This window comes from Heloderma suspectum, chromosome 14 (assembly GCF_057233095.1).
Source record: "Heloderma suspectum isolate Gila_16-S chromosome 14, 16-S_ref, whole genome shotgun sequence".
Lineage (NCBI taxonomy): Eukaryota > Metazoa > Chordata > Lepidosauria > Squamata > Helodermatidae > Heloderma > Heloderma suspectum.
In genome coordinates, this window is record NC_139471.1 from 8,970,563 (window position 1) to 8,993,578 (window position 23,016).

A 23,016-nucleotide genomic window follows, 5' to 3' on the forward strand; every position below is an offset into this window, starting at 1 on the left:
CTGAGATTAAACCAGTTCCCCAGTCTGGATGGAATGGGAATCAGTGTTTGTTTTTTTATCTGACCATGGCGTAAGTGCCAGAGTGCAAGGGGAGAGAGCCGGTGTGGTGTACTGGTTGGACTGGTGGGCTGGGAATGGGGAGACCAGGGTTCAAGCCCCCACTCGGCCATGAAGCGACTTTGGACCAGTCCCTGACTCTCAGCCTGCCCTACCTCAGAGGGTTGTTGTGAGGATAAAAGGGGGAGGGGGAGGGGGACCACCATGTAAGCTGCCTTGGTCTCCTCACAAGAGGAAAAAAGGTGGGATATAAATGTAACAAATAAACAAATCAAGGGGAGGCGTGTGCAGGCCCAACAGTAATTCTTAGCTTAATAAATCATGGCTTATTAAGCCAAGATCATTACAGCTGAACCAGCCCAGTGCTGTATACCAGGTTCAAATCCTTGCTCAGCTAATATAGGATCCTAGAGCCAGGGGGTGTGGGTGTGGGGTCGGTAGGCTACCTGGTCCAACCCCTGCTCAATGCAGGAAATTGAGGGCTATGGTAAGCAACCCAATGCCCTCCAGCTGCTTTGGACTACAGCTCCCATAATCCCTGACCATCAGAACATAAGAAGAGCCAGGCAGAATCAGACCAAAAGCATCTCCAGTCCAGCGTTCTGTTCACACAGTGGCCACAAGAAGCCCATAAGCAGGGCAGGAATAAAACGGCACCCTCCTGCCCATGTTCCCCAGCAAGTGGTGTGCACAGGCATATTGCTTCTGAGACTGGAGGTAGCACAGAGCCATCAGGACTAGAAGCCACTGATAGCCTTCTCCTCCAGGAATTTGTCCAGTCTCCTTTTAGAGCCATCCAAATGGGTGGCCATCAGTACGTCTTCTGGTAGCAAATGTCATAGTTTTAACCATGTGCTGTGTGAAGAAGCCCTTCCTTTGATCCGTCCCGAATCTCCCACCAGTCAGCTTCATGGGGTCACCCCACTGGGTTCTAGTATTATGAGAGAGGGAGAAAAATGTCTTCCTATTATTTATTACATCTATATCCCACCTTCTTTCCTCTTGCAAGGAACACGAGGTGGCTTATATGATCCTCCTCTCCATTTTACCCTCACAACAACCCTGCAAGGGAGGTTAGGATGAGAGTCAGTGCCTGGCTCAAAGTCACCCAGTGAGCTTCATGGCAGAGTGGGGACCTGAACCCGGGTTTCTCCAGTCCAACACTCCAACCGCTACACCACACTGGCTCCCTATCCACTTATTCCACACCATGCATAATTTTGTACACCTTTATCATATCTCCCCTAACTTGCCTCCCCCCAGCCAGCTAAACAGTCCCAGACGTTGTCAGTTTTCCTCATGGGGGAGTTGCTGAAACATTTTGGGTTTCCTTTTCTGCACCAACAATTCTCTTGTTTAGGTGCAGCGATCAGAATTGTACACAGTATTCTAAGTGTGGTCATATCATAGATTTTTAAAAGAGTGCTACAATATTCGAAGTTTTATTTTCAGTTCCTTTTCTAATTATGCCCAACATGGAATGTGCCTTTTACCCAGCAGCTGAACGCCGGTTGCAGGCTGACATTTCCATCGAGCTGTCACAATCCCCAAATCCCTTTCCTGGTCAGTAACCACCAGCTTGGATCCCATCACAGTAAATCTGAGTTTGCCACAGCGTGCCTCATTTTGCAATTGCTTATGCTGAGTGCTGAGCTGCATTCGCCATTTTGATGCCTGGTCTCCCAGTTTAGATAGATCCTTTTGGAGCTCTTCACAAACCCTTTTTTGGTTGAACCACCCGATTAATTTGGTGTCATCAGCAAACTTGGCCATCTCATTCTTGTTGTTGTTGTTGTTGTTGTTCAGTCGTTCAGTCGTGTCCGACCCTTCGTGACCCCATGGACCATAGCACGCCAGGCCTTCCTGTCCTGCGCTCTCTCCCGGAGCGTGCTCAAGTTCATATTCATTGCATCCATGATGCTATCTAGCCATCTCATCCTCTGCCGTCCCCTTCTCCTTTTGCCTTCAGTCTTTCCCAGCATCAGGGTCTTTTCCAGAGAGTTTTCTCTTCGCATTAGGTGGCCAAAATATTGGAGCTTCAGCTTCATTATCTGTCCTTCCAATGAGCACTCAGGGTTGATTTCCTTTAGGATGGACTGATTTGACCTCCTTGCAGTCCAGGGGACTCGTAAGAGTCTTCTCCAGCACCACAGTTCGAAAGCATCAATTCTTCGGCGCTCAGCCTTCCTTATAGTCCAGCTCTCACAGCCATACATTACTACTGGGAAAACCATAGCTTTGATTAGATGGACCTTTGTCGGCAAGGTGATGTCTCTGCTTCTTACTATGCTGTCTAGGTTGGCCATAGCTTTCCTCCCAAGGAGCAAGCGTCTTTTAATTTCATGGCTACAGCCACCGTCTGCGGTGATCTTGGAGCCCAAGAAAGTAAAATCTGTCACTGCTTCCATTTCTTCCCCTTCTATATGCCAGGAAGTGATGGGGCCAGATGCCATGATCTTCGTTTTTTTAATGTTGAGTTTCAAACCAGCTTTTGCACTCTCCTCTTTCACCCTCAACAAGAGGCTCTTGAGATCCTCTTCGCTTTCTGCCATTAGGGTGGTATCGTCTGCATATCGGAGGTTGTTGATAATTCTCCCAGCAATCTTAATTCCGACCTCTGATTCATCCAACCTGGCATTTCTCATGATGTACTCTGCATATAAGTTAAATAAGCAGGGTGACAATATGCAGCCTTGTTGTACTCCTTTCCCAATTTTGAACCAATCGGTTGTTCCATGTCTGGTTCTTACTTTTGCTTCTTGACCCTCGTACAGGTTTCTCAGGAGACAGGTGAGGTGGTCTGGTACTCCCATCACTTTCAGAATTTGCCACAGTTTGTTGTGATCCACACAATCAAAGGCTTTAGCGTAGTCAATGAAGCAGAAATAGACGTTTTTCTGGAATTCTCTTGCTTTCTCCATGATGCAGCGAATGTTGGCGATTTGATCTCTAGTTCCACTGCCTCTTCGAAACCCAGCTTGTACTTCCGGTAGTTCTCGGTTCGCATACTGCTGAAGCCTAGCTTGTAGGATTTTGAGCATCACCTTGCTGGCATGTGAAATGAGTGCAATGGTGCGGTAGTTTGAACACTCTTTGGCGTTGCCCTTCTTTGGAACTGGAATGTAAACTGACCTTTTCCAGTCTTGAGGCCACTGTTGAGTGTTCCAGATTTGTTGGCATATTGAATGCAGCACTTTAACAGCATCATCTTTTAGGATTTTAAATAGCTCAGCTGGAAGACTGTCATCTCCGCTAGCTTTGTTGTTACTAATGCTTCCTAAGGCCCACTTGACTTCACTCTCTAGGATGTCCGGCTCAAGTTCAGTGACTGCACTATCATGGCTATCAGGGACATTCAGATCTTTCCTGTATAGTTCTTCTGTGTATTCTTGCCACCTCTTCTTAATCTCATATCTCATTCTTGCTCACCCCTAATTTTAGATCATTTATGAACCAGTTAAAAAGCGACAATCCCAATACATATCTTTGTGGGACCCCACTCTTTACACCCCTCAACTGGGAGACTTTTCCATTTATTTCTAGTCTCTGCTTTCTGTTCTTTAGAAACAATCCATAAGAAGACGTCCTCTCTTATCCCATGACTGTTTAGTTTGCTCAGGAGTTTTTTTTGGTAAGGGACTCTGTCAAAAGCCTCCAAGTAAACAATGTCTACTGGAACATCCCTGTCCACATTTTTATTTCTCAAAGAACTCTAAAATGTTAGTGAAACAAAACCTACTTTTGTGGAAGCCATGCTGTTTCTTTGTCAGCAGGGCTTGTCCTTCTGTCTACTTACTTAGGGGTTTTATTATATTAAGCGGTATATAAGTATCACTAATAAATACCAATTTTATCTTTAATAGCACTTTCCACAAGTTCACCCAGAACAGACATTAAGCTAACTGGTCTGTAATTACCTGGATCCCGCCAGATCCATTTTAAAAAATAACAAAAAACTGGTGTTACATTTGCCACTCTCCAGCCCTCTGGTACAGAGGCTGATCTTTGGAACCATTGGCCATGCTGGACCATTGACTATACTGGCTGGGGTTTATGGGAGTTGTAGTCCAAAACTTTTTGAGGGCACCAGGTGGCTCTCCAGCCTCTGCTTGAAGACTTCCAGTGAAGATGAGCTTACTTCCACCCTGGTAAATTGTTTCCCCCGTCAAACTGCTCTTGCCTTCAGTAAGTTGTCTGTGAAGCTCTCTGGGTGACCTTGGGCCAATCACTGACTCTCAGCCTAACCTACCTTGCAGGGTTGTTGTGAGTACAAACTGTGACATCCCCAAGGAAACCACCTTGAGGTTATCAGGACGATTGGTGGGATACAAATGCAATACATAATAAGAAGTCTCTAAATGATACTACATTGTGGGAAGGAGCAGTATTGAACGTAGATGATGAACCCACCTTGCTGAAGCCAAGCAGGGTTGGGTCTGGTCATAGCCTAGATGGGAGACCGCCAGGAGCCCCCATGGATGCTATCTTGAGCTCCATTGTGGGACATGGGTTATAAGTACAGGTGGGGTGAATGTTTGAACTTCGGGCCTGTTTTTTTTGGGGGGGTACTTCTACTCATCCCCTTTTGCCTTTCCATAGAATCATAGAATAGTAGGGTTGGAAGGGGCCTACAAGACCATCGAGTCCAACCCCCTGCTCCATGCAGGAATCCAAGTCAGAGCATCCCTGGCAGATGGCTGTCCAGCCTCGTCTTGAAGGCCTCCAGTGTGGGAGAGCCCACCGCCTCCCTCGGTAATGGGTTCCACTGTCGCATTGCTCTAACAGTCAGGAAGTTTTTCCTGATGTTCAGCTGGAATCTGGCTTCCTGTCACTTGAGCCCATGATTCCGTGTCCTGCACTCTGGGATGATGGAGAAGACATCCTGGCCTTCCTCTCTGGGACAACCTTTCAAGTCCTTGAAGAGTGCTATCATATCTCCCCTCAGTCTTGTCTTCTCAAGGTTCAACATGCCCAGTTCTTTCAGTCTCTCTTCAGAGGGCTTTGTTTCCAGTCCCCTGATCATCTTTGTTGCCCTCCTCTGAACCCTCTCCAGTTTGTCTGCATCCTTCTTAAAATGTGGTGCCCAGAACCACATTCTCCAGATGAGGCCTAACCAGTGCTAAGTAGAGGGAAACTAGTACTTCCCAGGATTTGGAAGCTATGCTTCTATTAATGCAGCCCAAAATAGCATTTGCCTTTTTTGCAGCCACATCACATTGTTGGCTCCTATTCAGCTTGTGATCAACAACAATTCCAAGCTCCTTCTCGCTTGTAGCGTTGCTGAGCCACATATCCCCCATCTTGTAACTGTGCCTTTGGTTTCTTTTTCCTAGGTGCAGAACTTGGCATTTGTCCCTATTAAATGTCATTCTGTGGTTTTCTGCCCAGTGCTCCAGTCTATCAGGACCACTTTGAATTTTGTTTCTGTCTTCCAAAGTATTAGCTATCCCGCCCAATTTTGTGTCCTCTGCAGATCTGATCAGCATTCCCTGCACCTCCTGTCACTATATCACCACCTGTATTGTGGTGGTGACTGCATGACTCTCCTTTGAAGTGCTCCCCACCCCCTGGCAAGAGATGCGAAAGCCCAGAAAAAAACACACCCAGAAAAAAACAGGAATAGGTGAAACAGGCAGCAAAATGCAGGGGTGGGGCAGATTTCAGCTCTGCCCTGGTTTTGTGTATACTATAACAAATACAGTGGGTTCAATCCAGACTACTTTAGTTGCATTTATGTCCCACTGAAATCAGTGGGACAATTTTGTTAGGGCTTTGAGCCCCACCAGTTTGAACGAAGTTCAACTAACGTAGCTCAGGTGCAGCCCTTTTATTTTTAAACCCTTTGGTTTGGAAATCTGGATGGCATCATATGAGCTGAGCATGATGGATTGGCTGACAACGTATCAACTGCAAGGAAAGCGTGTAGCCATAAGCCTTTTGCATTGAAGGAGGCATTACTAGGACTCAGCGATATGCTGAAATGGAAATACTGACTGAATCTGGAGGCTTAAGAAAAAGTAAACAGAGACATAATTTCTTTAAAAGGAAAAACATGTATTGCCCTTTATTGGCTTTATGAACATGAGGCACAAAAGTAGCACCGAGGGCTTTGCTAATACACAGTACATGCACTCAGGCACAGCTGGGCTATCATTCCCTCTACTGCTGAACTCAGTAGCTCCGTGCCGATCATTTTGAAGGGAAAACAGGGCCACTCACACACAAAAAGGGAGGCTCCAGGATACTGGGGGAAAACCTGAGCTATGCACAATTTTTTTTGTTTTTTGTTTAAATTAAGCAATCCCTCCCAAAGGGTGCAAAAATACCCAGGCACCCCAAATGGCTATAGAGGTACTACACGTATGTGACTCGCCCTGCTTTGACACTGTTTCCTCCATTCCAAACAGAGCACATGCAACAGGCTTTCAGAAGCTGGTGTGCTCACTTTGAGCTGCTTGTGTGTGTGAGATGGAGGAGGGAGGATAGAATCAGGACAGGGAGTGAGATGGGGGAATCAAAAGAAGGTCTATGACCCCCCTGGCAAAGGCGAAGTACAGGCTGAAGGGGCAGGATTGCAGCTTGAGACCGACAGCCATATGGTCAAGGAACACCTCATTACTTTGAATGAGTTCAAATCTCCAGGGCCAGATGAACTGCATCCTAGAGTAATAAAGGAACTGGCAGAAGAACTCTCAGAACCGCTGTCTATTCTCTTTGAGAAATCATGGAGGACGGGGGAAGTGCCAGATGACGGGAGGAGGGTAATGTTGTCCCTATCTTCAAAAAGGGTAGAAAGGAGGAACCTGGGAACTACAGACCAGTCAGTCTGACATCAGTCCCTGGGAAAATTCTGGAGCAGATGATAAAGCAATCCACCTGTAAGCACCTTGAAAACCATGCAGTGATGACTTGAAGCCAACATGGATTTGTCAAGAACAAATCCTGCCAGATGAATCTGATCTCATGTTCTGATCAGGTAACCTCCCTTGTGGACTGTGGAAATGCTGCAGACATAATATACCTCGACTTCAGCAAAGCTTTTGACGAAGTGTCCCATGATATCCGGATGAGCAAACTAGCTCAAAGTGGGCTAGATGAAACAACGATCCTCTGGATCCACAGTTGGCTACAGAAGCGGACTCCAAGAGTGCTTCTCAATGGGACCTTCTCAAACTGGGGAGAGGTAACGAGTGGGGTACCGCAGGGCTCAGTCCTGGGCCAGTGCTCTTCAACATTTTTATTAATGACTTGGAGGAGGAAGTGCAGGGGATGCTGATCAAATTTGCAGATGACACAAAACTGGGCGGGATAGCTAATTCTTTGGAAAACAGAAGCAAAATTCAAAGTGATCTTGATAGACTGGAGCACTGGGCAGAGAACAGCAAAATGAAATTCAATAGGGATAAATGCCAAGCTCTGCACCTAGGAAAAAGAAACCAAATGCACAGTTACAAGATGGGGGATACGTGGCTCAACAACACTACAGGCGAGAAGGATCTTGGAATTGTTGTCGGTCACAAGCTGAATATAAGCCAACAAGGTGATGCAGCTGCAAAAAAGGCAAATGCTATTTTGGGCTGCTTTAATAGAAGCACAGCTTCCAAACCCCAGGAAGGACTAGTTCCCTTCTACTCAGTACTGGTTAGGCCTCATCTGGAGTACTGTGCCCAGTTCTGGACACCGCACTTTAAAAAGGATGCAGACAAGCTGGAGAGGGTTCAGAGGAGGGCAATGAAGATGATCAGGGGACTGGAAACAAAGCCCTATGAAGAGAGACTGAAGGAACTGGGCATGTTGAGCCTTGAGAAAAGAAGACTGAGGGGAGATAGGATAGTGCTCTTCAAGTACTTGAAAGGTTGTCCCAGAGAGGAAGGCCAGGATGTCTTCTCCATCATCCCAGAGTGCAGGACACGGAATCATGGGCTCAAGTGACAGGAAGCCAGATTCCGGCTGAACATCAGGAAAAACGTCCTGACTGTTAGTACGACAATGGAACCCATTACCTAGGGCAGTAGTGGGCTCTCCCACACTGAAGGCATTCAAGACAAGGCTGGACAGCCATCTGCTGGGGATGCTCTGACTTGGATTCCTACACTGAGCAGAGGGTTGGACTCGATGGTCTTGCAGGCCCCTTCCAACCCTACTATTCTATGATTCTATGAATGTGGTGAGTGAGGAGCTGGGACACAAAAGAGATGTGAGTGGGATGGAAAGTGTGAATAAAAGCAACAGAGCACAGAGGAAGAAAGAAGGAGAGAATAAAATGGGAGACACAGCAAGGGGAGAGGGAGAGGCAGATAGGGGAACGGGGGGAGAGAGAGAAGCGAGGGGTTGTGTGGGCACACCAGGGACAAAGTGCAACATTTTGAGTTCTGCTAGCGACATACAAAATCCAAAAGAGAAAGGTCTAAAAATGTTCACATCCTTTCTTCCAAGTGACATGGGAAGCAAAATGGTTTACCACCCTTCGACTGCAATCTAGTAAAGCTACCAGGGACCAGATGACAAAATGTTCGGGGGGGGGGGCATTTCCAGCCCCAGGGCCACCAACTGGCCACCTCTGTTTGATGGTAATATTTCATTTTGTGAGTATGTAACCTGGTGTTTTCCCTCCTGGTGCCATCAACAATGTCACCACTAGATGGCACTGTGTGATTGTAAGAGATGGGCATCTGTTATTCTGTTTGCTTTTTTAATTCTCTTTCTTCCATTACCAACACCTGGTTATTCTTGAAAGTTAACGGGTAGGGAAAGTTAGGAGGCAGTGAAAGAAAAAGATGTGACATTTATGCGCTATCCCAGGTGCAAGGTTGTTTGCTGCCTAGGAAACTGAGAAATGGGCACGGCGTTGTTGCGAAATTAAAAGGAACTTCTGCTCAGTGAAGATGATGTACAGAAAGTGATGTATGGGCATATTTCTCCCTCTGCTTTAAAAGAACAAAACAAATAAAATTAAATGGCATGAAGGAGAGCTTTGTCAAGGAGGAGTCTTTCCAAGGAGGCTTTGAAAAAAACAAAAATTGGCACCCACATCTTCATTAATTTTATGTCAATGTCGTGATGTTGTGGTGAGCAGAAAGTGCCCGCAGCTAAATAAGCCATAAGCGTTATTTTTCAAACACGCAAATGCATAAAGATGTCAGCTCAAACTGTTTACTAATTAACACTTAAAAAGACACAAATTAGATATGCGTGGGTAAGAGCAATTATAATCAAGACGAATTTCTCCAGTCAGTTGGGATCGTTGGGGGGATGGGGGTGGGGGGAGAGAAGGGGGGGGAAATAACCCAAACTCCCAGCTAAATTGCTGGAACCAACATAAAAAACACACACACAAGAATGCCCTGAATTCTTGCCAGTTAGCAAATATGTTCGTTTAAAGACCATCACATGTGACTGTGCTCTGGAGGCTTTGCTGCTAAAAAGGACAAGCAAGGGAGGAGAGGGGAGGGAAAACACAACCAACCTAGATCATCAGAATAAAATTAAACCCTTCCAGCGCCTTTCTTCCGAGGGTTTCTTCATCAAAGAGACTTTGCGAAGATGCTGAAATTCAACAGCAAAACTAAAACGCCCCCCCCTTCAACGTGAGGAGATGGATATTAAAATGTTCATTGGTGCTAATTTGACCCCCTCCCCCCAGCTTTTTCTGGAGTGGAGGAACTCTGAAAAAGGCGTAGCTGGAGGGGGGGACTGAGCTAGGAAGAGGGCTGGCAGGGCTGCAGTGGGGCATCTCACGGGGCTGGAACTGAGCCCAGAGAGCTCCCGGACCGGTTTGTGGTCTCGTTCTAGACCTTGAAGCCAGTGAAGGCTGGTGGCTCTGATGTCAGTGGGGTGATGAATTGGCTCCAGGTTTCAGTGAAAACTGAAAGCACCTTGGATAGCTCCTTTAGAATTCTGACTGGTTCTGGCTGAAACCCGGATTCACCGTCCCACTGACATCGGAGCCACCAGCCTCCATTGATTGAAGCGGGCATCTCAACCCCAGCCCTTAACTTGTATGGACCCCGCATTTCTCTCCTTATGGCTTTGGAGAAATGCTGGAAGGTACATAGGCAATGCTCGATTGGCCCCCAGAAGCTGGAGGAAGTGCTGAGTAAGGTTTCCAGGGCATAGGGGGCAGGGGTTTGCCCTACCCTGAGTGGCTCCTGTTTCCTTGCCACTCCCAGACACCCTCCAGGTAACTGGGTTTTTTTTATTATTATTTAAGAAATGCAGAGCAAAATTATGCAAAGTCACGCAAATTCGCATTCATTGAGAGACGTTGCAGAATGTCACTTTTCCCTGCACATTTTGGGTGCAGAATTTTCAATTAAAAAAAAAACACGCAGAGTACACACGGCTCTTATAAGGGGAGGAATTCTTACCCAGCTGCAAAAAAGGAGACGAGGACTGGAGCACTGAGCAAAGATAAGTCCCCGGAAGTACTTACCTCCTTTTCAATTTCTGCCAAGGATTTAATAGTGATGCCCAAGAGATTGACAGGCTGCATCTACAAAAAGAGGCCAAAAACATTTAGTTGAAAGCTTAAGGATAATCCCAGCCAAGTCTCCTCCAGTTTCTGACTATCACAGCAATCGCCTGCAAGAAACGAGTAGACAATCCATTTCCATCAGGCTGCCAGAACACCACCAATTCCAGAAAAGCACCCACCACGTTAGGATCTCTGCCCACTTTCTCTCTCACTCCCAGTCCCCCCATGAGCAAAACTCATCCTTTCATTCCTGAGGTTACCGGGACCCTTACCCGCAAAAGCAAATACTTGATGTTCACAACGTATGTACACCCACATTTCTTCACTATATATTTTAAATCTGCCCAATAACAAAAGTTCTCTGGGTTTATTACAAAGCTAAAAGCATAAGAAAAACACAATACAAAAACAACAGCAAACAGCACAGGAAAAAAAATGTTGTGTAAAGCATATCGGTGAAATAAAACTGGAGAATTTCCAAAATAACCCATGGGAATGAAGAGACAAAGTCTCAGGATGTTGAATATATATGCATGTATATGTATGTGTGTGTGTGTGTCTATATATATATATATATATGAACTTGAGCACGCTCCGGGAGAGAGCGGAGGACAGGAAGGCCTGGCATGCTATGGTCCATGGGGTCACGAAGAGTCGGACATGACTTAACGACTGAACAACAACTATATATATATATATATATATATATAGAGAGAGAGAGAGATGCATTCTTTGAAGTGCAGAATATATATATATATATATATATATAGAGAGAGAGAGAGAGAGAGAGAGAGAGAGAGATTCATTCTTTGAAGTGCAGAAATATTATATATGTATATCTGTCTGTCTGTCTGTCTGTCTGTCTCTCACTATATATATATTTACATCCTGAGACTTTGTCTCTTCATTCCTTTGGGCATAAACCACATGAAAGTAGCCATTAAATCTAAAATTAAAAATCTAAACTAAATAAAAAATGCCTGGGAGATGCCATTAGCACTAGGCTATTTGTGCTACTTAGCTGTGTATTCTCTTGGCTTGTTGCATTAATGCTGTTCCCTTGATGACCTCTGTCTTATGAATGCTTGTTTTGCAATTTCTTGATGCATCTGGTTTTTATAGCGCGTGTGATGTTTGATTTTGGAAAGCTGCCTTGAGTTCAGTGTTGGCGTGGCGGCGGGGGGGAGGTGGCGTATCCAGTTTATTTTAAATAAAATCAATGAATACGCTGAATGACACATCATGTCTGTCCCCCATTCAAAAGCACAGTTAGCAGATCTGAATTAGTGCTGCGCATCCAGACGCAGCTGGATTAACATCTCAACAGGGGGCGTCTCCTGCTCTCCCCGCACTCCCTAGAAAGCGACAATCATGATGTGGGGTGTTGGTTGCCCTCTGTTCTCCAAAGTGTTATGTCTTTTCTGGGATGTGCGTGTGAGAGTGTTTGATGGCAGATTTTAACGGTTATAAATAACAAACATATTTATTTATTAAATTTATATATCCTGTCTTTCCTACAAGTTGCTCAAGGTGGTATACTTAGGGATGCATGACAATTTCATTGTGTGTGTGTGTGTGTGTGAGAGAGAGAAAACCCAATGGATTTTTCCAGTTCAGCCCTGGTGGATTTTGTTCTTTCCCCTTGCTGGCATCGACTTGATCTGTAGTGAGTTGATCCAATGCACGGATTCTGTTTTTGTTTTGTAATAGTGGCAAATTCATGCAAATTGGATTATTGCTGGGCGGGGAGGGGGGGGCCTTGAAATCTGCATTGATGGGGGTCGTAATTTTTAAAAATATTTTTTAAAATTGGCGATCTTGTGCAAGTGCGCACAATCGTAGGTCCGCCTGTCGGTCCTGCAGCTCCGCAGAAGCACATTCCCCTCTTGTAAATATCCTTGCCAGTTTCATCCTCTCCACAGACTACTTAGTCCAGCAGAGCCATTTTCTATACTTGTCAAAGAACTTGTTAATTCCACCCCCCCCTCGCTCTGGAAGTGCTGAAGTGGAGGATGAAACTGGATGAAATCCTGTGGATTTCTTTCCTAGACCTAAAACTGAGAGCCCAGGAGTGAAGTCAAGGCCTTCTCTCTGTAAAACGTTTGCTCTATTTTATTTATTTATATATTACATTTCTTTACCGCCCAACAGCCCAATGCTCTCTGGATGGTTCACAGAAATTAAAACCCTAAGATACAACACAATAAAAGATCATATACAAACGTTTATAAGTTTAAAACAACAGAATAAAACCAAAGAAAACCCAGAGTAAAAGCCCGTGGGGTGTAAAAGATCTAAAAACGCAATTACACATTTCAAAACATAATGGAAGGATTAAAAACCCTGGGCAAATAAGAAGATCTTCACCTGTCGCCAGAAAGACCACAGGCAAGCCCCTATGGGGAGGGAGGTGCCACTACCAAAAAGGCCCTCTCTTTTTCATCTCACCTCATTTGGCACCCAGAGGAGGGCCTCTGAAGATGATGTTAGGGTCTGGGCAGGAATACATGGGAGCAGACAATCCTCTAACACTGAGGCTCCCTCCAAGTTGTTTATTTTAGCCCACCCAGAAGGCCCACTGGGTAAAAAGACAGCCTAGACACTCACTATGTTCATATTCATGGTGGCAGGCGGCAGTCCTGTAAATTTACTGAGGACTGGTATCTTTGTGGAAGTAACTGAAACAAGCAGCAAAAGGAGGCTGCCTTTTACCAGGTTGGAGTGAGTGTCATAAGAACATAAAAAGAGCCGTGCTGGATCAGACCAAGGGTCCATCTAGTCCAGCATTCTGTTCACACAGTGGCCAACCAGCTGCCCATGGGAAACCCACAAGCGGGACAGGAGCGCATCAGCACCCCTCGACCTATGTTCCCCAGCAACTGCTGTACATAGGAATACTGCCTCTGATACTGGAGGGAGCACGTAGCCGTCAGGACTAGCAGTCCATCTTTCCCAGCACCTACCACCTGACCCTTTTAACTGGAGATGGCAGGGACCGAACCCGGGACCTTTTGCATGCAAAGCAAGCTACTGTCCCTCCGCAAAATCACCACCCATGTTTTTATTTTGATTTAATTCGGTATTTCGTTTGGGTTTCTCCTGACACATCGTATCATCAAGTCTATGAAATACTTAGATTTTTCAAACTCTGCATGTATCTTTATTTTCCGTTTTAAAACGAAAGCCCTCCCATATACACACACACACACACACACACATATATATATATATATATATATATACACACACACACACATACATACATATATATACATACATACATGAGAATGAAGCGAAGGAGGACAGAAACCAGGTTCTAATATTCTACCACATTGTAGGAACAAGAACTAGAATCTAGGGTGGGGCTATCCGGATGAATGGGCGGAGCTATGCAGATCAGAACAGTTTGAGATTTAAGAGCCCCTGTGGTGTAGTGGTTAGAGCACGGGTTCCCAACCTTGGGTCCCCAGATGCTGCAGGTCTGCAGCTGTCATAATCGGAAGCAGGGCCATTCCACCAACCCTGCTGGAATACAACTTGCTTTTTCCCCTCTTCCCTCCCATCCACTTTTCCTTTTGTGTTGTGCCTTTTTAGATTATAAGCCTGTGGGCAGGCACTGTCTTGATTCTACTGATCACATTTAATCCTTTTTTGCATGAGGAGTGGGGTAAAAGTAATATAAATTAATTACTAAAGCATCCTCAGCCAACATGGCCAACGGTCAGAGATGAGAGAAGTTGTAGCCTAAAAACATCTAGAGAACCAAGGCTGGGAACTAGGCTGGGGGAGTCCTGGGTTCCAGTCCCCTTGGAAGATCACTGGATGACTCCAGGCCAATAAGGTTTTTTTTTTTTACAGCCTGATCGACCTTCCAAGGCTGTTGTGAGGAAAATATGGAGGTAGGAGAGAAGAACTGTATACACTACCTTGAGCTCCTTGGAGGACAGGCCAGATAGAAATGCAAGAAAATTAATCAAGGGGCCCCTGTGGCGTGATGTGGCCAGGTATGGAAAAACAGGTCTGGCCTCCTCCCTCTCCACACCTGTTGCAATCGCTCCAATGGCAGACAGGGAAGATGGGGATTGGGTGGATTTAAAGCACTCCACAACACCCCACCTCCACTTGCTATGGGGTGGGTTGTTGCTGTTGCAACCGCTGGAGCAACCGGAGTTCTCAGACCAGCTTCTGGGTCCGGACGTAAGTTATGTTGAATGTGCCTTCCTCAATCTGGTGCTCTCCAGACGTGTTGGACTACAATTCCCATAAATCCCAGCCAAGTTGGGCAAGGCTACCACATGAGGTAGAGTTCAGTGTGTGTGTGGGGGGGAGGGGTGGGGGGGAAGAGTCCACCCCCTTCCTGACAAAGATCGCAGGCAATTCGCTAGCACAGGAATAAGCAACCTGGTTCCCTCCCGATGTTTTAGACTACAACTCCCATAATCCCTGGCCATCAGCCAGGCTGGCTGGGGCCAAAACCAGGGGAGGCTGGTGGCTCTGATGTCAGCGGGGCAGTGAATTCGCTCCGGGTTTCCATCAGAACCAGTCAGGGCTCTCAAGGAGCTCTCCAGGGTGCAGAGCAACTTGGATCGCTCCTTTAGAGTTCTGACGGAAACTCGGAGAGGGTTCACTGCCCCATGGACATCGGAGCCACCAGCCTCCACTGGCCAAAACATCTGGGGGGTGTTGGGTTGCCCACCCCTGAGCTACTCAAGAATAAGATGTGGGGCTGCGCAAGTCAGTTCCGGGAGCCTTTTCGACGGCGTTGCACTGAGTGCCCCCTCCATATGGAATCTTTAAAAGGAGGATTAGAAGGGCCGTAATCTCTCCTGGCATCCGGCCTAGCAGCTGTGGAATTCTGGCTTCCTCAGCAACGCCGGAGGGGCAGGGAACAAAACATGACCCGACATGGCCATGCGCCAGGAGAGCAGAGTCCAGTCTCTGCTGCTGCCGCCCAATGGCCACGAAAACACTGTGCCCAAATCTTCATGGTCTGAATTCTGGTCCGCCTCCTCTCAAAAGCTCCTAGCAAGTCGAAACATGGCCCATCTGTACGTAAACAGGGCTGCAATGGTTCTGCCCAGCTTGGTAGCCTCCAGATGTGCTGGACTACCTAAGAAGAGCCCTGCTGGGCCAGACCAAGGGTCCATCTAGTCCAGCATTCTGTTCATACAGTGGCCAAACAGCTGCCCATGGGAAACCCACAAGCAGGACATGAGTGCAACAGCACCCTCCTGCCCATGTTCCCCAGCAACCTGGCACACTGCTTCTGATACTGAAGGTAGGGGCATCAGGACTAGTAGCCATGGACAGCCTTCTCCTCCATGAATTTGTCTACAATCTTAGCCAGTGTTCTCAGCAGGTTTAGTCGATTCATTGCTTAGATTGATCTTGTTCTTTAAAAACAGAAACAAATCCTCCTATTTGGGCCATTGGGATTTTTTTTAAGTTAATTATTTTTAAAGCAAAGTATTTTTAAAAGGGGGGGAGCAGACACTGTCTTGGAGGAAACATTCCCACATATTTCTTAGACTAAAAACAAACACAGGCATGTCCCTGGAACAGTCATTTGATGGAGGTTTAATATAATTAAAATCAATCCTGTTAATTGACTATGATGTCTTTAAAGAGGTGCAAAGTTCCATTAAAAAAATAAATATGTCTTCAGGGCTGTGTATTCAGGGACAACCCATACCGCTGTTGGCACCGAACACTATTCCATATCTTGAGAAACTTGGCTTTCATTTAAAAACTACAACACAGGCACACAATCAAGTTGCTAGTCCTTATGGCTGAGAAGACGGTCTTGGAAGTGAATGGCAGTCATGTTTGAAGTAGGAAGCAGGCTTAGGCCGATCCAATCCATTTGTCTATCTAGTCTGGGGCAGGCAACCTGGTGCCATTGTCTGGGGTAGGCAACCTGGTGCCCTCCAAATGGTTTTGACGACAACTCCCATAATCCCTGAACACTGGCCAGGATGGCTGTGGCTGATAGGAGCTGTAGTCCAAAACATCTGGAGAACTCCCGGATGGAGTACACACAACTGTATGAAAGATCCCGCAAATCAGTCAAGGCCAAAGACCCGATGAAGTAAATTGTAGTGTTCATCGCCCGCCAGAAAGCCCGCAGTGCGGGCGTCATACAAGTCTCCCGTGGGATGGAGTTCCGCAGCCTCAGCGCCCTGCCACGGACACCTCTGAAGGGGACGAGGAGCGAAGGAAGGCGTCTGCCAAAGGTCTCTGTGCACGTCTGATGCACACGGGAGCGCACGCGATTTTGACTCCTACACGGCCGCTTCCTCGGAGAGACCAAATCCCACGTGGACACAGTCGTCGCGTGCCACCATCGGCCGGGGCACCGGCAACCCAAGGGGAACCCGTCTGCGGAAAAGGCGTTGGCTGGCAGCGGCGGTGCTCTCGAGCCACAGGGGTGAGCTGCGAAGATGGACGAGGTCTTCCTTGAGGCAGCGCTTCTGCAGCCGGGACTCCAGCGGCGGTCCATCTGCTGCCTCATTAGGACGTAACGACCTCTCAACTTCCTAGAGTGGAATTGGTAAACAGGGCCGGCGAGGCCTCCCTCCCCGCGGCAGCTGGAGGCCGTCCAGCGTCGCCACGGCAACCGAGCGGAGTTGGGCCAGCTAAAGTTAGTTTGTGCTCCGTGCGCGGAATGGCGGATATTCCTCGAGATCTAAGCAGCTCCCAGAAATAGGTGCTGGGGGGAAGGCACTCGCCAAATGGGTTACATTTGGCGAGCAGGGGTGGCCGGGGTGGTGGGGTGATGGGGAGGGAAGAGACACCGCACAGGCGCATGCCGGGGAGCAGGCCGCTGACCGCGCGCATATCGTTCCATTGTTTTAACATGGTGTTTTATTCTTTTACCTTTGCTGTTCACTGCTCAGAAACCTTTTGATGTGGAGCAGTACATGAAGACTGCAAATAAATAAATACATAAATTGATTGTCAAGCAAGGCCAACTCTCGTTCTCCCAAAGAGCAGAGGAGGGAGCAAACCCGTTGTCAGGACTGTACCACTTTACAACGCACGCTGCAAAAACAAAACCTTTCCCTTGCACATGGAAAGATCGCATGTCCGGGGAAAAAGCTAGAACAGAACCCTTCCCTCCCTGACAGACTAATTGTCTATATGCAGGGCTTTCTACATTATTTTTTTTTTGATACGAAAAATAGGAGCCACCACCTTCTCCCTGCACCCTGACAACCTTGCAATCTACAGTGATCCAGTTCAGAGACAAGTTTAGCCCTTCCTCTGCTGTTTGGGAGAAAGCCATGTGTGTGGAAGCTGGTGACACAGTACCGCACCTGGGTTCAGAATAAGCAACAGAGTCACACAGATGAAAGTGTGGATGGGGGCTCTTTTGTCAAAAATCAACAGCATAAAGATCTTTCTCACCGCTGATCCGACAAGCCAAGTATGCAGTTTCTAACAGCGTCAGGACAGATGTTTCTGGAAACTCACAAGCAGGTCATAACAATGTGCTCCCCTCTTGTTTGTCCACTGTACCTTGCATCGAAAGGTATACTGCCTCCTTAGATGGAGGCTCTAAACAGCCAACAACAGACCTATGACCCATGAGCGGGCCCCTCTTTTTAAAAGCCATCTGAGCTACCGGCCATCACCCCATCCCGAACGAACCTCTGTGCTGTACGAAGTGGACAAATGAGAAGGAATGACGGTGCGAGCGATGAATAAAACACAGACTACTCACCCCTTCAGAAGCGCAGGCAAACTTCTCCGAGATCATAAAAGGCACACCTTCCATTGCTACAAGAAAAACGCAAAGAGAGCATCAACACCGTCACACTCAACACACTGACGTCTCGTCTCCGATTTTGGAGTCCCTGAAGCAACTCCCTTGACATGGCCGTCGCAATAAAAACGGTCCTATTTGGCCTTGTCTGTACAGTCCAGCCTCCCCCAACCCGGCACCCTCCAGATGTGTTTGACTACAACTCCCCCCGACTCTTCCTGCAAACATCTCCCGCAGAATCTCTTCCCCCCGCCACCACCGAAGCTCCAGTCCCATTCCACTTGGCCTTGTATATTCCTCCCCCCGCCCCCGGATGTCAAAGCCACAGTACTGACAGCAAATGGGGTGGTCAGTTTGGAGGGGGAGGAATATGACAAGAGTGGGGCTAAAAAAACCCTCCTCTTCTGTATCATGACCTCTCTGCACTGCCCTCTCAGAGGGGAGACCACGGTTCAGTGGGTAGAGTGCATATTTTGCATGCAGGAGGTGCTGGTTTCGATCCCCGGCATCTCCAGGTAGGCACTGGAAACCCGGCTGAGACCATTTATGTATTATTACATTTATATCTTGCCTTTTTTCCTCTTGCAAAGAACCCAAGGTGGCTTACATGATCCGCCTCCTCTCCATTTTACCCTCACAACAACCCTGTGAGGTAGGTTAGGCTGATAGTCAGTCACCCAGTGAGCTTCATGACCAAATGGGACTAGAACCCAGACCTCCTGAGTCTCAGTCCAACACTCTAACCAGTACACCACACTGGCTCTCTTGAGGCTTGCAAGACCTCCTTTGCTCTTTGCTGGAACGCCGAGGTCCTGGAAAGAGCCAGGTGCAAGACACTAGCTCAGGAAGACCAAATTGCGGAACCAAGTGCCTTTGAGCACATGCTCAGCCCAGGATTCGTTTCCAGTACCAGAACTGGAGCTCAAACACAAGTCTTTTCACACACACACCTGCTCCTCTTTTCCCACCAAGGTTTCGTGATTTCAGCAGCCTGATTTAGGAGGGGCAGTGTGCGCATGCGCGCGTACAGACATTTTAAACCCATTTCTATTGCTCAGATGCTCCGAGTCTGAACCCCTTCCTTTTCCACTGGAAGTCAGCTGACATCTACCGCTAAATCCCATTCTACCTTCGGAGCTAGATCAGGGATGGGCAACTTGTGACCTGCCAGATGATTTGGGCTACAACTCTCAGAATCCCCAACCGCTGGCCATGAAATCCAAGTTGAAATCCAAAACATCTGGATGACATGAGGTTGCCTAACCCTGAGCTAAGTGGCCAATGGTGCGACTCAATCTAAGGCAACTACTTATGATCCAACATCCCTCTTTGCAGGCTTCATCACCATGGTTTACACAACCCAAATTGCTCCTGTGAGTCAACCAACCCTGCAGCAGCAGGAGCATCCTCAATTTGGCTGGGTTCACACAATACGCTAACCCATACTCAGTGGTTGAGCATGGGTTGTTTGCTGAACTGTGGGTTGTTTGTTGAACCATGGGTTAGAGTGTTGTCTGAACCCAGGACATTTTCCACAGGGTGACTTGTTAACCACCCTGAACACCCCAACAACAAACCATGGGTTCTCAAGGTGGCATGTTCAAGAAAAATAAGCCACACTACATAGTTAACAAGCCATGCTGCAGAAAATCTCCCGGGTTTAGACAACATGCTAACCCATGGTTCAACAAGCAACCCAACAACAACCCACACTCAACCACTGAATGTGGGTTGGCGTGTTGTGTGAACCCAGCCTTTCTTAACCTGCAAATCTCTAGATTTTTTCCTAAAATACACATTCTTCCGGGGGGGGGGGGGGATAAAATGTTTGTTACCCTGAGAAACCAGACACCCAAACTGTGTCAGAGGAGGCTTTTATCAACAACAACTGAATAGATTTCTTCCCTCTCTTGAAAAGAGATAGCAAAATACATTGTTGCTAGGACACCTCAAAAATGCCTTGCGCTCCATCCACATCAATAGCACCATTTTCATTTCAAAGGACAAGAGTTACTGGAAAATCTGAAATATTTCGCTTGGGTTGGGTTGGGTTGTTTTGTCTTCAGAGAAAGACCGTACAAGGATGGCCTTGCTCTCTGTTCCGCGCAAGGGTAGTAACAAGAGGAAGCTTTCAAAATAATAATTAGAAGCTTCTTAAAAAAAAGAAGAAAAAGATGATGACATTTTGAAACTAGAAAGGGTGTGTAACATACAGGGTGAGTGGGTTCTTCCTTGCCAAGCCGAGATCTGGTGACAGTATCTGATAGCGAGCTATTAAACACAACCAAACCCCAGAGTTGGAAAGAGACGCCAATAAAAGGACAAAGATACTGGGACGCAAGGCTATTATGTGAGACTACAAAAGTGATCATTTACATTGCACGGGTGACGTCTTTCCGTGTCTTTTAAGGTCCTTCCAAATCAATACTTTATTCATTTGTTTGCTGGAGATTTGAAAAGGAAACACACACATACAGGGAAATGCGCGCACATACGCAGATATCATGAATAGTTCTGGATTCGCAGTTGCATGTCGGCCACCTTACAACACATCAAAGAGACGGGGTGCAGGTTGTTGCTGTGTGCCTCTTGTTTGCCAGTAATATATTTATTGCATTTATATCCTGCCTTTTTTCCTCCATGAGGAACCCAAGTCCGTGTACATTATCCTCCTCCTCTCCATTTTATCCTCACAACAACAACCCTGTGAGGGAGATTGGGCTGAGAGTCTGTGACTGGCCCGAAGTCACCCAGTGAGCTTCCATGGCCGAGTGGGGACTAGAACCCGGATCTCCCGGCTCCCAGTCCAACACTCTAGCTACTATACCACGCTGGCGTAATGGGTGCTCTTGTTTTTTGCTTTATCTTTAAAGGGGTCCTGTTTTCTGGGAACCTCTTGCATTTTCCCTCATCACTGGGGTACAGCTAGAAAACATGAAGCAGCCCAGCTTGTCGAAACTAAGATGCCCTGGGTGTGATCAGCCACCGGGGGGGGGGGGGAGTGAGAGAGAGAGAGAGAGAGAATGAAATATAATTTATATCGGTTTCTCATATTTTTATATATGCTTCCCCTGGTTTTATTTACAACGAAGTAAATGTGTGTAAAATTTGACTGAGGTAAGAGATACAGAGAGAGGGAGAGAGAGCAGAAGTCACATTCTGGTGGAGATCCTGCACATATTTACCTGACGATAATGCATTGACCTCAGCGGGACTTACTTCTGAGTAGACATGCACGGAATTGCTTTATCGGCACATTAGCATTTCAAACTGGCATGTGAGGCAGGGGAATTGAGAGTTAAACCCACTTTCAAATTCAAAATTTGCAATCAGAATGTGGATTTTTAAATGCTTACTGCTAGGGTTCCATGTTTTTTCCCTCAGCTTTTTGTTTCTAGCGGAACTTGACTTTTGGTATCCACATGCACGAACACTAGGAATGGATGGATCAGTTTGTTTCCATCAGTGACCCTTGAGACTTATTTTCTTCCCAAATCCATTCTGTCCAGACCCCACCACCATTTTGTGATTTATTTATTTTTAAGAAGACAAACATTCACGCAAAACCACAATCACTTATGGATTTATGAGTGGGTCTGGGAGCTGCCTTACTTTGTCAAACTCCCCCCCTCTTGCCCTCCAGCTAAGAGCCACTCCAAGCAGCTAGGAAGCCCAGCACTGCCACACAGGTGCAAACTTTGAGCTTCATTTTGTTTTTTTTTAAGATGGAGGGAGGTCTTAAATGTCAAACAGGAAATTTAAACTTTTAACATTCAAAGCTTGGGACCAGGCTAGCTGAAGGATCGTCTCCTCCCATATACACCTGGCTGGACCCTAAGATCAGCTTCAGCAGTCCTTCTCCAGGAGCTCCTGCTAAAGAACTGAACTGGGAGGCTACTAAGAAGAGGGCCTTTTCTGCTGTGGCACCCCAGTTGTGGAATGAGCTTCCCAGAGAGGTTTGCCTGGCGCCAACATTGTGCTCATTTCAGCGCCAGGTGAAGGCCTTTTTATCCCCCCAGGCATTTTAATTTTTTAGTTTGCTTTATATCTGTTAGTTTGTTTATTTTACTGTCTTGTATTTTATAGTTTTGTGAACCACGCGGAGAGCTTTGGCTGCTGGGTGGAATAAAAATGTAGTAAGTAAAAACATTTTTTTTTAAATACAGGCATGCATGTCTTTATCTTCATATGGGAACAAAGAAGGCACCCAAACATTTAAGAAACACAGACCCAGATCCAAAGCCATAGTCAGCTGAGGGACTGACTGGGTGACTTAGTGTCAGCTGTTTTGTCTCAACCTAATCTACCTCACAGGGTTATTGGGAGGATAAAATGGAGGGGAAGAATACATACCCTTGGAAGAAGGAAGGAATAAAGAATAGCACAGATGCCGAGCTTGGAAGAAAAAGAAAAAAAAAACCCCACATGCGGTGGATGAAAAGTGAAAAATATGCCAAAACGGTTTGGTGCTGCAACGTGGAGCAAACGAGCTTCCACAGAGCTGTAATTAAGCAGACCTGTAATTAAGTGGATGCCCTTTATCGGAATGATTGCGCTTAAAAAAATGGCAGGACGCAAAATGTAGTCTGTTATTAATGCCGCACTGTCAAGAGAGGAGCGAACACACCGTGGCAAAGAATCGGCCTCATCAAGTCCTGTCATGGTGAGATTATTATTTATAAAATATACACTTGAGGGAACATCCGGGCGGGTTGAGGGG

General features: G+C 46.7%; 1 protein-coding gene across 2 annotated transcripts in view; it reads right to left on the bottom strand.

Moving 5' to 3' along the window:
• MVB12B (multivesicular body subunit 12B) overlaps positions 1 to 23,016 on the bottom strand; it is a 117,030-nt gene that overhangs the window by 10,689 nt on the left and 83,325 nt on the right. For both annotated transcript variants that reach the window (XM_084821336.1, XM_084821335.1), the window contains exons 8-9: positions 18,255 to 18,310; positions 10,490 to 10,549 (exon numbers count right to left, since the gene is read on the bottom strand). In XM_084821336.1, coding sequence (XP_084677462.1) covers positions 10,490 to 10,549; positions 18,255 to 18,310 — 116 coding nt within the window. The remainder of the gene's footprint in view (positions 1 to 10,489; positions 10,550 to 18,254; positions 18,311 to 23,016) is intronic.